Raw genomic sequence first — 24,365 nt, forward strand, 5'->3', positions numbered from 1 at the left:
TGAAGTTGAATGAAAGAAAATGTGGTTGTAGGGTAAAAGTTGTGTGAAAAATATGGATGAAGGGCGAGGTATTTATAGAAGGAGTATGAAAATGCATGTGTCAAAGGACTAGGCGCCACACATGTCAGCACATGTAGGCGCCAGAAGCATGGGCACAAGCACATGCAAATACATGCATACGCCAACACCCTTGACACCACCCTGCATTGCTTTTAAAACATGCGTCAGTGGTGCTTGCGTCTCCTCTTGGTTCAAAATGGATGCGTCAATTCATCTGACGCATCTGTTTTGAAAGGTGGTTATTTTGGAAATTGTTTTGAAATATTGATTATTTAAAAATAATTATTTTTAAAAAAAACAACTTTTGTAATATTATATTATGAAAATTTTAAGAAATTTTTACAAAAATAACCCACTTTTTCAAGAAAATTCCCAAAATGCCACTGGTTTCAAAAAAATTCCCAAACTACCCCACTTTTAGGAGGAGTCGCCAATTGAATTGGAGACTCCTGTGTAGGACTTAAGAGGAGGCGCCAATTCAATTGGAGCCTCAGTGTAAAATGCAATTTTTGTGTTATAAATAGATGCATTGTGTGTGACATTGTTCCACATCTCAATTAATCATTTGGCAATCATGTTTGGTGTTCGTCGCCGATACGGAAAGGTGATTTATGCGAGAGACAAACTTCAGATGTTGATGCTGTTCTGGAACATCACTACGTTCAATCAACTGAAGAGGGAGCTGGTTCGTTGGTTAGATGGGAAAATACCAGAAGGGGAAAAATTAGAAGTATTGAGAGACTCGATAGTATCTTTGGTTGGGTGCGAATGAAGACTGATAAGGATGATAGGGAAATGATGTTCGGTCGAGATGACATTAATTTGATTATTATAATCAGTTAGAAATATTTCTGTTTTCAGATAGCTTATTTTGTACTGATGTTTGTTGTGAGCCTCGTTGTAACAAAAACTTAATGATATATAATGATTGAAGGTTATAGAAATACAATGTTACAAAAAGCTTAAGACCCAGATGATGCTCCTCGACTGAGACAGTTGTTCTTGTTGTGTCCTGGTTGACGACAGATACTACACAATCTTATCATTTTATCTGTGGAATTCATCTCTATCCTGATACGTGTGCTATTTGGCCTTCCTTTTTTCTTTCTACGCATCTCGTTGCTGTGTCAAACTATATCACCTTCATATGGAGGCCACCATTCCTCCATTGGTAGTACCGAGAAGCTTTGATTATATACATTCATGACGTTGACGGTCTTGTACACATCAGATAAATGGGTGTAAGCGTCTTGACGAGTATAAGCGCATACTGTAATGACATGGGAGCAAGGAATGCGGAAGGCCTAAAATTTTTCACAATCGCACCAACTTTTGTTTAGTCTAATAGCATAGGCTAAATTTGTTTTCCCCTTGTTGTGATCCATTGTTTCCTAGACGCTGAAATTTTGCCTATGACGGTCAAAGACTGTTACAGAGTGTGTGCTAGCTTTGATGCTCTCCTCTTTCATGACCTTCATGCAACACTCACTGAATACTTTCCCGGACATTAACACCGCACTCCATCTTTCACCTCTGGTTGCGAACGTAGAAGCCAACCTATAATAGGTCGATCTTACCAAGGCGGTTATCGGCAGATTTTGAATTCCTTTGAATACAACGTTCATGCATTCTACAAGGTTTATTGTCATGTGGCCCCATCGACAACCTCCGCCAAATGCCCTTGTCCACTGCTCTACTGGTATGTTATTTAGCCATCTCCTCGCGTCTTCATTAGACAGTCTAATTTTGTCACGATAATATTGAAATGACGACTGAGTTAGAGCATACCCAACATTCACCACCTTCTTGCGAATATTCTTATCTTTTATAGCATGCATGAAGTTTTGTGCAATGTGTTTGATGCAAAAGACATGGGTAGAAGAAGGAGCATGCCATCCGTTGTCATGGTTGTTGTAGGCACTCTCAATGACAGCATGTCTATCAGAAATCAAACAGAGATTGGCTTGTGAAGCCACATGCGTTCTGAGATGTTGAAGAAAGAAACCCCATCCATCAACCGTTTCACCTTCAACAAGAGCAAAGGCAATGGGAAAGACATTGTCATTGCCGTCTTGTGGAACCGCCATGAGCAAAGTACCCTTGTATTTGCCGTATAACCAAGTGCCATCAATTTTAATAATAGGTTTGCAGAATGTGAAACCTTTGATGCACGGGTCAAATGCCCAAAAGAGACAGTGAAAGATTCTATTACCTGTAGCACAGGTTCCGTCTGGCATCATCGCTGGCAATGTCTCCATAATTGCCACAGTTCTTGGGACATATGTTTTTAGTGCCTATAAAAACCATGAAAATTCCTTGTATGAATCCTCTCAGTTGCCGAAAACTTGTTCAACAACCTTTGTCCTGGCAATCCAGGCTTTCTTGTAAGATGGAGTATAACTATATGTTATTCTGATATGGGATATAGTTATACTCACCTTCACGGATGGGTCTTTATTAACCAACGGCCGAATGTCTTGACATATCAACGTCGCGCTTAGTTTGTGGTGATCTTGTTCAATGTTAGTTGCAATGCAACTGTGAGGTGGGTATATTGAAGCGATCTCCCAAGATTCGTTTTTCTTTTTGTAAGACGCATCCAAACGAAACTTACAAATCATGTTACGACATTCAATAACATACCTTCTAGAATGGAGGCGCCAATTTAAATGGCGACCCCTCTCAAAGGTTGTACATGGTCGCCAATTCAAGTGGAGACACCATGCAAGCACAACTTTTCATGCTCCCGTCCATTTGCCTATAAATACATCCACTCCATCAACACTTCTTCCACACCATCACTCTCACTACTTCTACAATACTTCTTCTACAAATTCATCTGCAACAACTTCTTGCAGTCTCATCTACACCAACCCCCCGACAAAATGTTTATCCTCACAATGCGCAAATCACATAGAGGAACAGTTGCAAACATCGCAACATATGTAAGTTTTTTCTTTTGTTAACTTTTTATCTTTCATCTTCACCAATCCCCTTTTATTTTAACATACCAACTTAGTCAAGTTTTTTGTTCTTTATTTTATAGGATGTATCAAGGTTCCGGACTCGGGTCCACGAATATGTCCATATGGACCCGATGATTCAACCTTATGTTGAACTCGCTGGTTTCGGTCATATAAGCAAGATTTTGTCTTGGTCCGTAGATAACAAACTCATTCTAGCTTTATGCGAAAGATGGAGACCAGAGACACACACATTTTGGTTCCCAACCGGTGAGTGTACTGTGACGTTAGAAGACATCTACATGCTTTTGGGACTGCCCATTGAAGGTAAGGTTGTTAATGGTAAACCAAGTAAGCAAATCCAATTTGCATGGATCTCTTGGAGACTGATTTGTTAGATGATAACGCAAGAGGTCAAGGTATACTACTTTCACGCCTTAAGTCGTACTATAATAGTTTATACTTAGATGAGCATTCTACCGAAGATGCTCGAATAATAAAAACTAGGTGTTACATTATGTTGTTAATTGCCTCGTTTTTATTTCCCGAAGGTAGTAGTTCTAGCATGCATATTATGTATTTACCTTTACTTAGACATGTAGATAGAATAGGAAGTTACAGTTGGGGATCTGCTTGTCTAGCCTATCTCTATAGCTCCTTATACAAAAACTCACACAAAGACACATCTACATTTTCTGGATGTGCTATTTTGCTACAAGCTTGAGGTTGGTCAAGACTACCGTCCCTAGCACCAGTCAACAACAACCCTTTCACATTTCCGTATGCACAAAAGTAAGTTGTTTAAATTGCTATATCTTTAGTTACTTCTTTAAAGATTATTATCTCTAACTAATATTTTTTGACTTTTTCGTGTAGATGGTTTGCACGTGGTATGAGTTGCAACAGATGTCCAAGACACTGTATTACTCAGTATCGCAACCTGTTGGATTACCTTTGACCGACAGACCTAAGGAAAATAACTTAATTATTTCGTTATATTTTGTTAACTTCTTCTACCTAGATTATAATCCTATCTTCTTTCACATTTCAGTTCATTTGGCGTCCATACCTTAATTTGGATCATGACCATCAGGTCAACGTTGAAGACGCGGCCGTATGGATTGCATGCACACCAATAATACGGTTCACAACTGTGGAGATGCACAACAGTGATAGTGTGAAGCTGCAATTCGATATGCCCCAAAACATCCCAGATCCCCCAGCTAGCCTAAGAGAATGGAATTTGCGTAAAGTTAATGACCAATGGAACTTCAATCCATGGCAAAGCTTCGCAAGATCGGAGTGTCTCAAATGGAAGCACCATCATGACCATGTGTTAACTGATGCAGTCATGCCAACTGAAGAATAACCAAGTCGTACTTATATGGCTTGGTACAGATCAGTTGGTTTTCAGTTCATCGTCAAGGATATGTACTTGTACGACCCACGCCAGATGACTTACACACCTGACACCTCAACATCAAACCCCCAACAACAGTGTCAGACCGGATACACACAACCCCATGTCCGTCAAACGTTCCGTTCAACCAACACTCAAACATACAACCAAAACATAACATACACCCAACCCCAATACCAAGAGCATATCCCATACCACCACCAACAAATTGACCATCAACCTGAGACTCAACATCGCTTCGCACTCACCCCATCACCCTACCAAAGTCGCCTAAGCCAGAACACCCAACAATCATTCAACACCAACTGCCCATCCTCCTACCATAGCCAAGAAGCCCAAACCTCACAAAACCAAAACATCCAACAACCCTATTTCTACCAAACACCCCAACAATCTTTCCAACATTTCCTCGATGCATCGTTCACACTCATGTCTCCCTTCAATTGTCCCGGTCGCCCATCAATGAGTCATCCACAACCCAACTTCTCTGGCATGGATCATGAGCTCAACTACGACGGTACACCACCGATGCATACTCAAGACTATGCCGACTTGTCTGACTACCTCAACAGGCCTTCTCCTGTAGTTGGAAGTGACGCTCATTGCCCCTCAGATCTATCTATCACGTATACCGTTTACCAAAAAAAATTGCACACCGAGACTCCAATTGAATTGACGCCTCCTCTTAAGTCCTACACAGGGGCGTCAATCCAATTGGCTAGGACACCTGCCCTAGCCAATCCAATTGGCGCTTCCATTCAATTTTTAAGAGGAGTCTCCAATTCAATTGGTGACTGCTCCTAAAAGCGGGGTAGTTTGGGATTTTTTTTGAAACCAGAGGAATTTTTGGAATTTCCTTTAAAAAGTGGATTATTTTTGTAAAAATTTCAAATTTTAACGTGCGTACACTGTAACCATAGAATTATATATAAATGATAGATGTTCTTCAACATACATTCATTTTCAAACTTAATTTTAATTTTATTCATGATTAAATATATATAATTTATTATCTATAATTCAAATATTATTCTATTAATGATAATTAACAGAAAATTATATCGATAAACATGCGCTCATACAGAAAATACTATTTGAATTTTAATATCATAAATTTCACATTCATATTAATTTATACAAAAGAATAACAAACATATCCGAATAAACCTCGATTGTCATTATTTATAATACTAATAATATTGTTAAAAGAATTAATTATAATCAAATAAATTGAAGTTAGAATCGTGAATGAATCACTTTTCTTACAGTATTTTAAATACTTTTAAATTGTCTTAGAGTTTATACCTACGAATACCCAGGATAATTCAGTTTATACTCGAATAAAATTTGTACGTACGAATATCCAACATAATTCAGTTTATACTCGAGTTTGCACAAGACCGATGTAGAGGAAAAGAATTCCAGAATTTTGTGCGAAGAATAAAGACTTTTCTAGTGTGTTTTTTTGAATTTGAATACTCAATTTATAGATTAAATTGCTTTTGTTTCATAAGGTTTCATGAGGTTGAGATATTTGATAAAACACACACTTTCAGCAACACTTTTACTAAATGTTACATTGTTTCTCCTATAACAAAACTTTTTAAATGTTGCACTATTGCATATTTCTGAATTCATATCTACTGCAACACTTCACAAATGTTGTCTGTTTCTGAATTCAAAAATTAATCTTCATTTGAATATTTTCTTATCATTTTAAAACACACTCAAAATTATTAATAATCAATAAGAATGCGGTGTATTATTCACAAACAAAAAAAATGAAAAACAAATCATTTATACAGCAGAACATGTACATACATATAGATGTTTAAATAACATTTTAGCAGTAGTATATAATTGGAAAGAAACTAGCTCCTTATTTTATTACTATTATTTATGACTTGGAGCATATTATTATTAAACTAGCTCCTTAATAAACTCCATGTGTGATGATGAGTGCAGAAAGTTTCTATCCAATAATTGGAATCTGTTTAACAATTCCATCTTTATCAACCCAAACCCAAACTCTATCACAACGGAAATCAAAGGTGACAGAAGATCCATCAGGAACAATTATAGCATTCACCAATGGATTCTCCTTCTCAATTCTACCTTCTGCAACCTTTCCATCCACTCCAACCAATTCTGGCCATGACTTCTTACCTGCACAGTTCAAACACAATATTAATTCATTCAACCATCAAATTATAAATAAATTTCACAATATGCATGTAAACATTTTTAACTCTTCATTACCTTCGCATTCATTAACAGACATTGTTTCCCTTTTTGATTCTTGGATCTGTATAAGAATGTTGCAATTGTTGTGTTTGTGATATATAAAGTATTGCAATATATGGGGTATTTATAGTAGTTTCTGCTGGCAATCTTATGGGTTTTTTTATGGATGTTGAATGGTGCATGATTTGACTATTCAATTTCATTGTCAAAATTTATACGGATATGAATTTGTCAAATTTTACGATATCACGTAAGCAATTATCTTGTTTAAGAAGCGTATACATGTTGATTTTATTTTATTTTTTAACAAATTGTTCTTTTTCTCTTCTTTTTAATTGTTATTTTGCACAGAAATTTTGTTTTATTTTTTAATGTTGTTTTCAAAATTCAGTGCAACTTTATCTATTAATTTGTCAATAATACTATTTACTTATTGAAAAGAAATGATATTAAAGAAATAATAATAATAATAATAATAATAATAATAATATTAGCATATCTTTTCTGTTTTGGATTTAATAAGCCCTCTCAATTTGGATAATTTTGATCTCATGGATTATGTAAGTGTGCAAGAACACGTTGATAAGGATAAGGGTTGACTATTAATAAAAAGACGAACAAAATGAGAGAAATTTGATTAAACTTACATTTCAGCAAATATATGAGCAGAGGGGGTGTTCGAAAATCAAAAATGGCAACGTGTGTCAAATAATTTGAAAGTTTTATTCAAATTTTGAAAATACACTTTTAATAAAAAGTAACATAAATCATTTTTTTTAATTTATATAAATAATAATTATATATAAATAAAAGTCATTTGTGCATTAAATTGCATCATTATTATTTATAAAGCTCGGATTTTTATGTAAATCACATGCATTAGAAAGTTAAGTGTCAAATACAAATTGCAATAATAATATATTGAGTGTCATAACAAGAGTTTTCATATTTAACTACTCAACTTACAATGGCTTTAAGTATTATCTACTTCAATCCTAAATCCCACAGATGAAAAAATTTGAATCAAATCTACACATATTTGTCTTTTTCCCAACCACCCATACATTCGAACACCTCTCAACCAAGAAATTCCTATGCAAATTTTTACACTGTTGAATCATTATAACTTAATTAAAATAATAATAATTTCGTTGAATTTTTAATATATTATTTAAAAATAATATATATATATATATATATATATATATATATATATATATATATATATATATATATATATATATATATATATAATCAAAAGAAAAATAATAGTTCAAATCACAAATAATAAAGTGGATCTACTGTAGCTGCTTTTTGTGCAACACACTGTAATTCAATACTTAAAAAATTTGATTTTATTTAAATTGAATTAGAAGTGCTACATACTTTTTCGAGAATTTACTTTCACAACTGATAAGAAATTATGTCATTATAAAATTTTAGTAATAAAGAAGTTTTTTATACAAATAATAAATAAGTTAGTAATATGATAAATTTTTAAATATTTAGTTATGTAGCTAAAATTTATATAAAAAAAAAAGATGAAATTTAATAAATAACCCTCAAGAACAAACTTGATTAGTTGATATATAGGTATATATGTTCTTTGGGCATAAGTTAAAACATTTGTAGATAGTTTTTGTAAAGTAATAAAGATTAAGTTTAAATGTATTTTTAGTTATTTTGAATTTTTTTTAAATTAAGTCTTCCCATTTTAAAATTTTATTTTTTGGTTTCTAAAATTTACTTTTTTTGGGATTTCTATAGTCCCCTCCATTTTTGAACACTTGTCATATTCATTAATAATGTGACAACGTCATTGTAGATCCATGTCACATTTTTTGAATATTATAATGATCTTTACTTATATTTTATTTTGTAAAGTATTTGTAATTTATGTAAATCATTTTAATTTACTTTTAAACAATATAAAATAAAATGTGGTAAATCAGAAGTCATAATTCCCTTTTGAACTCTAATTACATTTTCCTTTCTTTCTCTGAAGAAGAACACGAAGAACCCTAATTTCATTCAATCACATAGATTTAAACATCAAACATGAAGCTCACAATTGCAACCTTTCGTACCTGGTATTCGCGAATATGACTAGTGGACGAGTGGAGTTCTGTTTAAGGTATGTTTTTTCCTCTTTGGAGTATCACCATGTCCCAGTTGTTTTATTTTGCGTGTTGTTTGTTTAGTTGTGGTCCATTATCCTTTTCATTCATGTGAACTTGTTGTGGTCCCATAGTTGTTTCTTGTTTATGTGTATTATTCTAATGTTGTGGTCCACCATGTTTGTTTAATGTTTTGTTGTGGTCCCACTGAATGTTAACTTATTCCATATGTATTCAATAAATTTTTAGGTCATGTCAAACTAATAAGGTTAGGTTAAGAATACACCATAGAGGGAGATTAGTTTCTGAACCTGTTAAGTGGTATGTTGGTGGAAAGGTAACTGAGATGAATTAGCAGGGGGATGTGGATTTCATGTCATACATGGATGTGGAGAGATTGATTAAAAGTGAGGGTTATGTAGACATAAAGTGTTTGTGGTATTGGAACCATGTCTTTAGCTTTACATGTGTTCTTAGGTCATTGAATAATGATAAGGATGTGTTGCAGTTTGCTAAAGATGTTGTAGGACACGGGGTGATAGATGTATTTATGGAGCACAAAGTATCTGACCCCCCCCCCTCTATGATTGTGGATCCAAGTGAAATAGATTACTACATTGATGAGGAGGATGTACAATGTGCTGGTGTGGAGTGAAAATATCATTAGATCAAGCATACAGGGGGAAAAAGGAGGGCTATCTATTTGATTTAAGGTGTTGGTTTTGATCAATTTAATCATTTGAGGAGTTATTCAGAAGAATTGTTGAAGTCAAATCCTAAGAGCATTGTGTATATACAATGTGCTGAAAGAAAAGCCAACCATATTTTTGAAAGGATATTTATCTTCTTAGAGGTTTGAAATGGGAGTAAGATCTAATGTGTCAATCTTAAAAATGAAACATGTTCATGTAGAAAGTGGAATTTGTCTGGGATACCTTGATGTCATGTCATCACATGCATTTGGAACATCAAAAAATAACTTGAAAATTATGTGGTTGAGTATTACATGTATGATTCAAATTTTGAATTCTTTGATTATGTTTTGGTTTGTATGGTATGTATCAATGATTAAGTTTATGATTATTTCAGGAGGTCAAATTTTGATAAGACCTACTCAAATATTATATTCCAACAAATAGACCATAATTGTGACTTATAGTTGATCATGTACTGATTTATCCTCATGTTATGAGACGAGCAACTGGTCGTCCAAAGAAGTTGAGAAACAAGGCAAATGATGAGCCAAATACCCTCATGTGCTTTCAAGGAAACTTGCAACTGTTACTTGTAAGAAATATGAAGAAATAGGTCATAACAAGAGAAGTTGTAAGGGTAAAAGAGCAATACTAAAGGGAGGAAACAAAGCGATGAAGGCAAAGACCAATAAGGGTGGTAAAGAAAAGAAAATGTCAAGTGAAAACCAGGCTGAAATTGGTCAGGGTTCTCAAGCACCTCAAGCTACTCAAGATTAAATGCAATGTTGTTTTGTAATGCCTAGTGGTCTATTTTATGTTATGGTCTTTTATATGTTAGATTTATTTTGTAATGTCTGGTACTCTGTTATGAATATGATCTGTTATGAACCATCATTTTTAGTTGTAATATGGTATGTTTATGAACCATGATCTTTTTTATGCAATATAGTTTGTTATAAACCAATATGGTTTGTTGTGAACAAGTTGTAATTTGGTCATGAAATGATATGAACCAGTTGTAATATGATATGTTATGACCTTTTGATATAATAGCAACTGGTTTTATGCAAATCAAATGGTTTTATGGTATCAACAAGTTATGGTTTCAACTGTTTATGAAACTGGTTACGATCTATTATGAACCAGTTGTAATATGGTTTGTTATGCAATTGATCTTTTGATATAATATCAACTGGTTTTATGGTATCAACTACTTATGGTTTCAATTGTTATGGTCTGTTATGGAATGTATAGAGATGTTATAGTTATTTCATTTCAAAATCAAGTAAACTTTATGGTTTGTTTTAAGTAAATCAATAAGTTATGGTATCAGATGTTACAAGTTGATACATAATATTGTAATTTCATTTCATTATCAAGTCAAGTTACACAATATTGTATCTTTCAACATAAAACTGTAACAACACATAACCTAAACATGTTAGACCTTTCAAATTAAACCAGCAATGTTACAAAAAAGAACCTAAGCTTACAACACAAATTCAACTAAGATCCTATTTCATTATTGTTGACAACATATGCAATTAACACAACGATGGTAATCATCGAGTTGAGCTTCAAATGTTTCTTCAACAATTCCATTTTCATCTTCATTTCTTCATCTTTCATCATGGCATATTTCACCTTTTGTTTCTCATCATTCAAATTCTACAGTGATGAGGAAATAACTTCATTTGCTTTTGGATTCCTTTATTCATTCAACCAAACAAAGTGGCTACACTTCTTGTAACATTGCATCTGGAGAAATCAATGGAGTGGAAGGAATATACATCAATGGAGATATAACATAAAAGAGAAGAACATAAAAAATAGCATAAACAAAATCTCACCTTATACATTCCACAATCATAGAAACGATGTTCTGGGTTTGCATCAGTCCATGATGTTGTCAATGGAGCATTCACACCATAATGACATTCGTACATCAATGAACGATTTCTATAGCTACTTTTGAAAATGATTTCTAGGACATTTTAAGGGAGGGAGACGACTTGGCAAGGAAACCAAAATGGAGGATTGAATATGGAAAACATAATTTGTGCTTGACTTCAAGCTAGAAGACGAAGATGGCTAGGGTTGCAAGTGTGTGCAAGACGAAGTTGAGTTTCCATTAATAAATGCATAATAAATTTTTTAGTTAAAATCATTATTTAAATTAAAATTGTTTTTTAATATTAAAATTAAATACTGTGAAATAAAATATTCATTAAATATGACGTGGATGTACATCACATGTGTCATGTCCTTAATGAGATTTTCAAATGGAGGAGGACCATGGAAATCCCAAGGGAAGTAAATTTTAGGGGACAAAAAAGCTGATTTTTAAAATGAGGAGACTAAATTTTAAAAAACTTCAAAATAGGGGGATCAAAAGTGCATTTAAGCCTAAAAATTAAATATCCAAAATACACTCGTTAAAATATTTGTAGGTAGATTTTGTAAAGTAATAAAAATTAAATATCCAAAATACTCCAGCCATGATCGAACACGCGACACTCCTATCAAAGACTTGTTACAAAGTCGTTGGGCCATAAAAATGAAACACTTGCTTAATTAACAAACAAAATATATATTAGATTTTTACTATTTTAATTTTTAAAATTTGAATGGATATTTTGAGGGGTCCGATTTTTTAAGGCTCTGTGTAATGGGTCAGGTTGCACGAGTTCAAATCTGACCCTGGAAATTCCAATCAAACTGAGTGTTTGGGTTGGACATTTTTTTAGTTTGGTTAAAGTCTGAACTAAACTAAGAGAATTTATCCTGCTACACCCCAAATTTGACTTACCTCACACATGTTATGTTATTACCATATTAACTTTGAAAATCTCTCAAACATACCGGATATTCAATTAAACTACCATATTTATGACCATTAAGTATACAATTTTATCAAATTTTCGGGGATAAATGCATTTCTATCAGTTTTTTATAAATATTTGGTAAAAAATCATGTTTCTCATGCATTTTTATCGGATTTTTTTGAAAAAACTGGTAAAAATGCATACTTTATGTTGGATATTTTGAAAATTCCAGCAAAAATGCATGTTTTCTACCAGACATTTTTAAAAATCCAGTAAAAATGCATGTTTTATATCGGATATTTTGAAAAAATCGATAAAAATGCATGTTTTCTACCATATTTTTTGAAAAAACTAGTAAAAATGCATGCATTTATACCGTTGATTTTTGAAAATAACGATAGTGTAAAAGATTTCTTAGGTTAACCAAAATTTTCAAAAAAATTGGGAAAAGCATGAAGTTTTTTGAACTTTTAAAAAATATGATAGTTTAAATTGCATCATTTTTTTTTGTATTTGCAATGAGGACCATAGAATCAAACAACATGATTGCTTCTAGGTAGTATGACAGGGTTGCAGTTGCTGCTGCGATGGGAGATGACATTGAGGACTCGCACATCCGGGCGAGAAGAGTAGCCCCGACCGATTCTCACATGAGGCGGATGGCAGCCGAGCAATTTCACGCACTACGCAGTATCTGACGTAGAGGATCTAGACATGTTGTTTGATGGACCAAAAATCCTGATGATGAGCCAATTGTTGCGGTGTTGAGGATGTAGAGGGTCAGGGTGACATGCAGATGGTGGTCAAGACAAAGGTGCCTCATTATTCTGAAAGGGTAGCTTTGAATGATATAAAGGTTATTCCTCAGTCTGATACATAGGCGATTGCTACGGTTGATGTGGAGGTTACTCTGTCTGCTACGGGTGATGTGGAGGTTACTCTGCCTGCTAGGAGTGATATGGAGGTTATTCTCCATGTTGATATAGAGGTTACTACTTCAGCGTCGACGGGACTATCCATACACACTGATGAAGGATTTCCTAGAAGGCCCAGTGACCGTTCTATGATCACTGGATATGTCGGTCATGTGGAATTCAGATTATGGCAGGGAGAGGTATGCATATGTTATGTTGAACTTGACTTTATTTATTATTGATACGTTGAAAATAACTGATGTTTTTTTATTTTGTTTGTTATATGACCGACTGCCGCTGAAGGTGCCCAATCACATAGAGAATCTGAAGAAGTTCTTAAATGCCCCGATGCCACGGGATGTCAGGGTGATTGTAGAGGATTGTGGTCTCTTTTCATTGATGAACTATTTGTTGACCACACTCGACGCTTCACAATTGAAAACCTTTGTTGAGCGATGGCATAAGGAAACATCTTACTTCCATCTTTTGTTTGGTGAGATGACGATTACCTTGGATGATGTCTCCTCTCTATTTTATCTTCCTATGCCAATTAGTTTCTTCACCGCTCCTCTAATTAGCCGGCAGCTAGCATGTATTACTTCCATATGGGATATGGGGGTTACTGAGGAGGAGAAGTTTAGGTTTAACACAAGTGCTCACTTTCGCCTATCTTGGCTCATGGATAGGTATGCAGAGCTGGTGCAAATGTCAATGTACGAGGCAGCCACTAGAGGATAAGTGTCATGTATATATTGATGCAAAGTATATGATGCGATTTATGTTAGTTTAGTAGCGCCTAAGAGGGGGTGAATTAGGATCTTTGAACACTTTTTCCGGTTTAAGAAAAACTTTGTTCTTTCTTTTCTGGTTATGTTAAGCGATGAACGGTAAAATGCGGAAAGATAAAGAACACGAAGAAATATCCCGGTTCCCCTCACAGATCGAGAGTACTCCAGTCCCCTTTCAACATGAAAGAGATTTCACTATCTGTTATGACTTGTACACGACAGACACAATCACCAAGAACAACCTCTTGTGATTCACCAAGTTGATATGAGAATAATCCTCTCAAACCCACCTCTCTTGCTTCCAACAATCCTGGACAGTAAGGTGTTTACAAAACACACAATCTTATTTTTCAACAATTCTAAAAATAAGATATGGATTACAATAATGGATTGAATGTAAAGTTTGTAGTATAATGATCACTCAAAGTGATATATCAATTTGCTTGATCTTCTCTTCCAATGAAAATAATTCACAACACAAAGATATTAGATTGCTCAAGAATTTTCTGTTTTTAATGATATGAAAATATGCAGAAAAATCTTGAATGAAGATTTAAAACAATAAGTGTGAATTCTTAAAATTCTAAGAGATTGATTGGAAGAGGTGAAATTTGAATTTGAAAGATCATGTATTTATATGCACATAACACCTCAAATGAAACATGGTAATGTTCTGAAATAATCATGAACAATTGTCAAATATGTAATGAAAAGATTCCATGAAATGGTGCATGAAGAGATGTATGAACAACCACTGATTTTTCAGAAACGCACAGTGGTAAATCGATTTACATAATGGGTAAATCGATTACCCTATTGTAACGTTTAAAAATTTTTCAAAATTTTTCAGTGGTAAATCGATTTCCCTAAGAGGTAAATAGATTTACCTAGTTAAAAAACTTAAAATTTCGCTTCTGGAAATGTAATGCTCCAGTGGTAAATCGATTTCCCTAAGTGGTAAATCGATTTACCTAAATGAAAAAATTAATTTTTGCTTTTAAAAAATATGTAAGCTTCAGTGGTAAATCGATTTCCCTTATAGGTAAATCTATTTACCCAGTTTGAAAATGAAAAATATGATTCTAAGACATTTTCCATGCACTATGAAAAGTTATGCAATAGCGATATGAATACTTGAGCATCTAAGACTTTAGTGAAGGTAAGTATTCTCATTATACCTTCTTGAAGCGAAAAGCTTAACTTCTTGAATCAAGATGCTTTATCATAGAATAAAATATTTGCCTTCTTGTTGCTTGGAGTTTTGCCTTCATCAAAAACATTCATCATAGAGAAGCTTGACTTCACATGCTCCCCCTTTTTGATGATGACAAATAATCCTCTTTGATGCGTGTAATTTCCGGAAACGAAAATTTCTCCTCCTGAGATGTATAACTCCCCCTAAATTTGAGAAGCTTATGATCATGTTGACTTGATCATTTTGAAGGAGATTTGTATCATTTGTACCTTAGGAAATGCACAAGCATACAAGCATAATTCATAACACCTTTCTCCCCCTTTGACATTATCAAAAAGAAGGGAAAGATGGGTGAAAGATAACCACATGACAAATATAAAATAGAATATACAGCATAACTAGTAAAAGAAAAACAGCCTCATGCATTCCAAAATTGAAATCATAAACAATGCAAACAAACAAAGTTTTGGTACCAAGTACCTTACACCAAAATAGTTCAAATATTAGACATAATAAAAACATAATGAAACCAAATATGCAATTAGCAACCTATAACAAGAATAATACAAACAAACAGAAAAAGACTAAGGTTGGTTCATGTTATTGTTGGTGTTGTTGGTGTTGTTTCCTTGGTAAGGAAATTGTTGTTGAATGGGCGTAAATATAGGAGCGGGAGAAGCCAGGTTATTTGGATCATATGGAGGGATATTGAGATGCGAGTAGAGATAAGAGAAGTGTTGATTCATGTCGTTTTGAAGAAGGTTTATGCGGTTGGTGGTGGCTTCATGATTTAGTGCAATTTGATTATTTGTCGAAATCCATTGGTCATTGATGGATGTGTTAAGGTTGGCAAATTGAGATGTCATGAAGTTAAAGAGGTCTTGATTACTTAAACCACTTGGAGGAGGAACATTTGGAGGAGGTACATCTTCACCACCATTTCCTTCTTGAGGAATCTCTTCATTTTCTTCATTATTGCCACCAATAAACATAACCGACTTAGTTTCCGGATTATACCAATAGCCCATCCGCTTGTCCACATTCTTGATAGAGATTTTGTGACTTCTTGTATCCATAAGACAAAACTCAACATCACTAAAGTTAACATTAAAATACTCCATAATACGAGTGATGAACCAAGCATAAGGAAGAGACTTGAGCTTGTTGGTGTGAGTCATCAAATGGTGAAGAATGAGACGTGGCCAATTAAGCGAAATGTCATTATTAATAGCATATAATGATTGCATCTCCATATCGGTAACAGTACAATGATTTGAATTTCTAGGAAATATAACATAAGCCAAGAAATAATGAAGCAACCTATCATTGATGAAAAAATTTCCAGCACTCCAAAATCTTTTGGTGGTTCTTCCCCACCATGAGATTCAACCCTTTTTACATGATATTCGCCTTCCGATATCCTACTTGAGCCAAAATAAAATTCTCTTTTATTATAATCATTCCAGACTTCATCCTCCAAAATTTGACCAAGTCTCTTAGGGGTTAAGGTAATCTTTTTCCCTCTAACATGTGAAACAAATTTTTCATTCTCAATGCACATGTTGCAATAAAACATTCTCACTAAATCTGGATAATAGGGTCCAGAAGAAGTTATGAGAGCCCCTAAACCTGTAGAAATTAATTTATCTTGAAAATTAAAGCATTCTTCAGGAAAGGAAGAGAGATCACCGAATTTTGGAGTTTGAACAATCTTCTTTTGATAAAACTTTTGATACCTCTCAAATTCCTCCGAGGTGTGATCTTTGAAGAAATGTTGAACATCCATGGATGATGATGAAGCTTTTTCTTTCCCTTTTCCAGCAGTTCCAGCTTTCCTCTTAAGTTTTGATGCCATGAGTAAAGATTAGGAGATGATGGAGATAAGCTTTAATGAAGGTTTTGGGTGATTTGGAGAAGATGAAATTTTTTAGGTGAGAGCACCAAGGGGGCAGATTCTGGCTGCTAGGTTAAAGTGAGGTTTTGTGAGAAACAATTTGCTTTTAAATGGGAGAGAGAAGGGATGTGATTGGACCAACCAAAGTAGAAGAAAAGAAAAAAATCTGAACACGCAGGGGTAAATCGATTTACCCCATAGGTAAATCGATTACCATATGGCCAGAAAGCACAAAAAGTGAAAAGTTTCAGGGGTAAATCGATTTACATTATGGGTAAATCGATTTACCTAGTTCAAAATATGCCAAACACGAAAAAACAATGCTACTGTTTTATGGGTAAATCGATTTACAGCATAGGTAAATCGATTTACTCAGTGCCAAAATATGCCAAATACAAAAATCAGTGCTACTGTTTTATGTGTAAATCGATTTACATCATGAGTAAATTGATTTACTCAGTGAAAAAAGCTAAAAAAACACATATTTTTAACAAAGATTCATGCAAGAGACACCCAATGAATCATGTAAAAGAAAGGAGTAGAAGTGGATATCCATGAAGTAAATTGCAAATGTAAATAGATGAGTTGGAAATGTATGTGCACCTTTGATTATTGATATGTTTTTTCCAAATTATATGTCACATTCATCTAGAATCCCAAGTTCCCTTCTAATTTTGTAAAATGGTTCTCGCGCTAAAGGTTTTGTGAAGATGTCGGCATGTTGATTATGAGTATCCACAAATGTGACTTCGACATCTCCTTGAAGCACGTGGTCACGAAGAAAGTGATGCCGAATGTCAATATGTTTGGTTCTTGAGTGCATGACCGAATTCTTTGTAATGTTTATCACACTTGTGTTGTCACAACAAATAGGAATGCATCCAAGATCGAGTCCGTAGTCACGAAGTTGTTGCTTAAGACAAAGTATTTGAGCGCAACAGCTACCTGCGGCTATGTATTCTGCTTCGGCAGTGCTTAGAGCAACACATGCTTGTTTCTTGCAAGCCCACAAAACTAATGCATTTCCAAGGATGTGACATGTACCACTAGTACTTTTTCGATCAGTTTTACATCCTGCGTAGTCAGCGTCAGAATAACCAACTAAATTGCAAATACTACCTTTAGGATACTATAGGCCGACATCTGTTGTTCCCTTGAGATATTTCATGATTCTCTTAACAGCGGTGAGATGTGATTCTTTTGGATTGGCTTGAAAATGAGCACAAAGACACACACTGAACATAATATCAGGACGGCTTGCCGTCAAACAAAGTAAGGAAGACTTTGTTATATCAATCGAAACACATATTTTATCTTGATCAACATAAGATTCGGATCCCATCGGAGTAGACATTGCCTTGCAACTATCCATGTCGAATCTTTTTAATAACTCTTTGCAGTACTTTGATTGGTTGATGAAGATGCCATCCTTCAGCTGCTTAATTTGAAGTCCAAGAAAATAATTCATCTTACCCATCATGGACATCTCGAATTCTCCTTGCATCATTGATGAAAATTCTTCACACATTTGTTTGTTTGTTGAGCCGAATATGATGTCGTCAACATAGACTTGAACCAATAAAGTGTTATCTTTTATTTTCTTAATAAACAAGGTTTTGTCGATTTTACCTTTTTCAAATCCCTTTTCACAAAGAAAGTTGCTGAGACGATCATACCATGCTCTAGGTGCTTGCTTTAGGCCATAAAGAGCTTTCCTCAACTTGAAAACATGTGAAGGATTTTTGAAGTCTTCAAAGCCCGAGGGTTGTTTGACATAGACTTCTTCATTGATGTAGCCATTCAAGAATGCGCTCTTGACATCCATTTGAAATAATTGAAAATTTAATGAACATGCATAAGCAAGTAATAAAAGAATAGCTTCTAACCTTGCAACCGGAGCGAATGTTTCTTCAAAGTTAATGCCTTCCTCTTGATTGTATCCTTGGGCCACCAATCTAGCTTTGTTTCGAACAATTATACCATTCTCATCAAGCTTGTCCTTAAACACCCATTTGGTACCTATGATGTGTTTATCACTTGGCCAAGGGACAAGTTCCCAAACTTGATTCCTTTCGAATTGGTTCAACTCTTCTTGCATAGCAATTATCCATTGGTCGTCACCTAAGGCTTCATCAACTTTGGAAGGTTCAATTTGTGAGACAGAAGCCATATTCAAGCATGCATCTTTCAGATTTAATCTTGTTGCAATGCCTTGACTAATATCACTAATAACTTTATCAATTGGATGATCCCGATGAGTTCTCCATTCCTTAGGTAAATCATTATTATTTGTGTTTTGCTCATCTTGATGTTTTGGTTGATCACCATTGTTTCCACTTGAAGTATCTATTTGAGGAACTTCTATAATATCATCATCATCACACAAAACAATATCCTCCTTGGAGGGGTTAGATTCATCGAAAGTAACATGCATAGATTCTTCAATTTTTAAAGTTCTTTTATTATATATTCTAAAAGCTTTACTAGTAAGAGAGTATCCAAGAAATATACCTTCGTCGGACTTCTCGTCGAATTTACCTAAATTGTCTTTGTCATTGTTGAGAACAAAGCATTTGCACCCAAAAATGTGAAAGTAAGATATATTTGGTTTCCTTCCTTTGAAGAGTTCATAGGGAGTCTTTTTCAAGATAGGTCTAATGATAATTCTATTACTTACATAGCATGTCGTGCTTACCGCATCCGCCCAAAAATACTTTGGAAGATTTGAGTCGCTTAGCATCGTTCGTGCAAGTTCCACAAGTGACATATTCTTTCTCTCCACCACTCCATTTTGTTGAGGAGTCCTTGGTGCCGAGAAATTATGAAAGATTCCATGTTCTTCGCAAAACTCTTCGAAGGAGGCATTTTGGAATTCCCCACCGTGGTCGCTTCTTATGGAGGCAATAGTTAGCGATTTCTCATTTTGGGCTTGCTTCGCGTATTTCTTGAATGCCTTGAATGCATCATTTTTATGCACTAAGAAGAAAGTCCAAGTGTATCTAGAGAAATCATCAACAATAACTAAAGCATATACATTACCTCTGAAGCTTCTTGTTCTTGATGGACCAAATAAGTCCATATGCAACAATTGTAGTGGCCTTGTAGTGGACACCACATTCTTTGATATGAAAGTTGATTTGGTTTGTTTCCCTTTTTGACATGCATCACAAAGTCTATCTTTGACGAATTTTATCTTAGGGAAACCAATGACAAGATCATGCTTTATAAGTTTATTCAAATGTTCCATATGAATATGTGTGAATCTTTTATGCCACAACCATGACTCATTATTGTTTACCATAAGACATTTTATCTTCAAAGATAAATCATCAAGAGAAATCATAAAAATATTATTAATTCTTGTACCTTTGAGTTTTACCTCATGAGAGACTTCATCTTCAATCAAGCATTCATCTTTGGTGAACTTGATTTTGAAGCCCTTGTCGCAAAGTTGGCTAATGCTTAGAAGATTATGCTTTAGTCCTTCGACATAAAGGACATCTTCAATGGATATGAAAGGTGGTGCTCCAACTTTGCCTATGCCAAGAATTCTCCCTTTGTTGGTATCACCATATATGACATAACCCTTGACCTTCAATGCTAGATTTGAAAATTTGTTTATATCTCCCGTCATATGCTTCGAACACCCACTATCAAGATACCAAAGATTTGATGTGGTTTTCAAACATACCTACAAAACAAAGTTACTTTTTTTTAGGTACCCAAATTTCTTTGGGTCCTTCATAATTAGTGTCTTTCTTTACCCATACGTAATGCCCATTTGCTACGCTAAAGTTTCTAACATAGCATGCATTAGGTGTATGGCCAATTATTCTGCAATAAAAACAAGTAGGTTCAAAATTGCTTTTATATCTAGGAACATAAGATTTCTTTTTAGAAAATATTTTTATTTTAGGATAGTGATGAACATTTTTTGCCTTGTTCACTTTCTCTTTGGTTTGTTGGTCATTAGCCTTAACAAAGACAGTTTTGCTTGAACTTGGCTTGGAAAATTTTGAATAACCAAAACCACTTTTGTCATTGGAATATCTTTGTTGGCTAAGGACACCTTCCAACCCAATTTTAACTTTTGCATACCTTTCAAGAACTCTTTTTAATTGGACAATTTGGAAAGAAAGTGATTCACAATTTTTTACATACAAAATTCTGTTTTTCACTAATCATCTTTTGTTTTTCATCGTTGACATTTTTTTCAATTGTCACGATTTTTTCTTCTAAAGATAAAATTGTTTTCTTTTGAGATGATATAGTTTTATACATAATTTTGCATTCTTCAAGAAGTTCATTTATAGCACCTTGTGCATCACTATCGAAAAGAGAAAACCCATTACTAACCTCATCTTCTTCATCGTCGGAATGGTGCGAGGCCATTAATGCTAGATTTGCACATTCGTCGCTTTCTGATTCGGATGAAGAACTTATCTCATTATCTTCCCATACAACATATGCTTTTTTATTCTTGAAATCCTTCTTGCCTTTAAAGCCACCTTTCTTTGAGAGTTTCGGACAATCCGGCTTTATGTGACCTTGCTTTCCACATTCATAACATGTGACTTCTTGCGTAGATGTGGAAGCCTCCCTTTTCCTGAAATGTTTATTTCTTTTTGCATTAAAGGGTTTGTCATTTTTACTAAAAAAACTTACCAAGCCTTTTAACAAGGAGCATGAAATTTTCATCTTCCTCCAATACGCCATCATTTCTATCTTCCTTTGAATCTACTTTTAAAGCAATTCCTTTGGATTTCTTCTCTTGATTTTCATGCTTTTCGAGTCTTCCAAGTTCAAGTTCATGTTCTTGGAATTTTCCAAATAATGATGCGGACGTCATAGTGGAAAGACTTTTCTTCTCCGATATGACCGTTACTTTTGGTTGCCATTCTCTAGTCAAGGATCTAAGCACTTTAAGGTTGAGATCATCATTTGTGAAGGTCTTTCCAAGAGCGATTAAGTGATTCGTTAAGTGAACAAATATCTTCGGGCTGCATTCTGAACATTTTGTATTCTTGACTCAATGTATTTAATCTGGATCTTTTGACTTCAGTGGTTCCTTCGTGAGTCTCCACCAAGGTATCCCATATTTCTTTCGCAGACTTGCATTGAGATATGCGGAAGAACTCGTCCATACTTAATGCACTTTGAAGAATGTTGATGGTCTTCTTCTCATTAATTATTTTCTTCTTATCGTCTTCATCATACGAACTTTTGATCTTTGGGGTGCCAACACCATTGATCACATTTGTTGGATTATGCGGACCATTTTCAACGGTTTCCCAGATACCATCTCCTTGTGCTTCTAAATGTGCTTTCATGCGGATTTTCTAGAAATCGAAATATTCGCCAGAAAATAGAGGTGGTTTGTTGCTACTACCTCCATCTTTAAAAACCGGGTTTGTGCTTGCGGAAGCCATTATCTGGATCTGTGGAGCAAGTTACCAAAACCTGCTCTGATGCCAATTGTTAGTTGAGTAGTGCCTAATAGGGGGTGAGTTAGGATCTTTGAACACCTTTTTCCGGTTTATGAAAAACTTTGTTCTTTCTTTTCTGGTTATGTTAAGCGATGAACGATAAAGTGCGAAAAGATAAAGAACACGAAGATATATCCCGGTTCCCCTCACAGATCGAGAGTACTCCAGTCCCCTTTCAACATGAAAGAGATTTCATTATCTGTTATGACTTGTACACGACAGACACAATCACCAAGAACAACCTCTTGTGATTCACCAAGTTGATATGAGAACAATCCTCTCAAACCCTACTCTCTTGCTTCCAACAATCCTGAACAGCAAGGTGTTTACAAAACACATAATCTTATTTTTCAACAATTCTAAATATAAGATATGGATTACAACAATGGATTGAATGTAAAGTTTGTAGTATAATGATCACTCAAAGTGATATATCAATTTGCTTGATCTTCTCTTTCAATGAAAATAATTCACAACACATAGATATTAGATTGCTCAAGAATTTTCTGTTTTGAATGATATGAAAATATGCAGAAAAATCTTGAATGAAGATTTAAAACAATAAGTGTGAATTCTGAAAATTCTAAGAGATTGATTGGAAGAGGTGAAATTTGAATATGAAAGATCATGTATTTATATGCACATAACACCTCACATGAAACATGGTAATGTTCTGAAAGAATCATGAACAATTGTCAAAGATGTAATGAAAAGATTCCATGAAATGGTGCATGAAGAGGTGTATGAACAGCCACTGATTTTTCAGAAACGCACAGTGGTAAATCGATTTACATAATGGGTAAATTGATTACCCTGTTGCAACGTTAAAAAATTTTCAAAATCTTTCAGTGGTAAATCGATTTCCCTAAGAGGTAAATCGATTTCCCTAAGAGGTAAATCGATTTACCTAGTTTAAAAAGTTAAAATTTCGCTTCTGGGAATGTAATGCTCCAGTGGTAAATCGATTTCCATAAGTGGTAAATCGATTTACCTAAGTGAAAAAATTAATTTTTGCTTTTAAAAAATATGTAAGCTTCAGTGGTAAATCGATTTCCCTTATAGGTAAATCGATTTACCCAGTTTGAAAATGAAAAATATGATTCTAAGACATTTTCTATGCACTATGAAAAGTTATGCAATAGCCATACGAATACCTTGAGCTTCTAAGACTTTAGTGAAGGTAAGTATTCTCATTATACCTTCTTGAAGTGAAAAGCTTAACTTCTTGAATCAAGATGCTTTATCATAGAATAAAATATTTGTCTTCTTGTTGCTTGGAGTTTTGTCTTCATCAAAAACATTCATCATAGAGAAGCTTAACTTCACAATTTAGTAACCTTGACCATATCAGATGGGCAAGAGGGTGTGCTACATTGTTTGTTCTATATGCAGCACTTAGAGAAACGACTATCTTTGAGATTAGGAAGCTTGCCAATTATGAGTTTATTTCAGGTATAAAATTTATTATTTCTTATAGTTATTATTTATGACATTTCTTGATTTGTCTATGTTCTTGTGCATTGTTGGATATACAAGTATTTCCTCTCCATTTGTGAGAGGTAGGTTATTCCTACCATAGTTGGCTCCACACAGGCCAAGAGCATTTCCTCTCCATTTGTGAGAGGTAGGTTATTCCTACCAGTGTTGGCTCCACACAGGGCAAGAGATGGAAGTCCAGGCGTGCACACACAAACGGTGTTCTGGAGTACAGAAAGAGGATTGATGCACTAACCGTACACAATGTCATCTGGACACCCCATACCA

The 24,365-nt window shown here is 34.5% G+C and overlaps 1 protein-coding gene across 1 annotated transcript; it reads right to left on the reverse strand.

Moving 5' to 3' along the window:
- Window positions 1–6,225: 6,225 nt before the first annotated feature.
- LOC127097242 (glu S.griseus protease inhibitor) lies at window positions 6,226–6,871 on the reverse strand. Its single transcript, XM_051035739.1, has 2 exons — window positions 6,703–6,871; window positions 6,226–6,609 (listed from the first exon to the last, which is right to left on the reverse strand). The coding sequence occupies exons 1-2, from the start codon at window positions 6,722–6,724 to the stop codon at window positions 6,416–6,418; spliced, it is 216 nt and encodes a 71-aa protein (XP_050891696.1). The 5' UTR covers window positions 6,725–6,871; the 3' UTR covers window positions 6,226–6,415.
- Window positions 6,872–24,365: the final 17,494 nt, after the last annotated feature.

This window comes from Lathyrus oleraceus, chromosome 6 (assembly GCF_024323335.1).
Source record: "Lathyrus oleraceus cultivar Zhongwan6 chromosome 6, CAAS_Psat_ZW6_1.0, whole genome shotgun sequence".
Lineage (NCBI taxonomy): Eukaryota > Viridiplantae > Streptophyta > Magnoliopsida > Fabales > Fabaceae > Lathyrus > Lathyrus oleraceus.

What these genes read in the sequence shown, in the direction of transcription:
- LOC127097242 (XM_051035739.1), bottom strand. Translation starts at nt 6,724, where the DNA reads ATGTCTGTTAATGAATGCGAAG. An exon ending in GTCTGTTAATGAATGCGAAG is followed by an intron (nt 6,610 to 6,702) that starts GTAATGAAGAGT and finishes TGAACTGTGCAG; the next exon opens with GTAAGAAGTCATGGCCAGAA.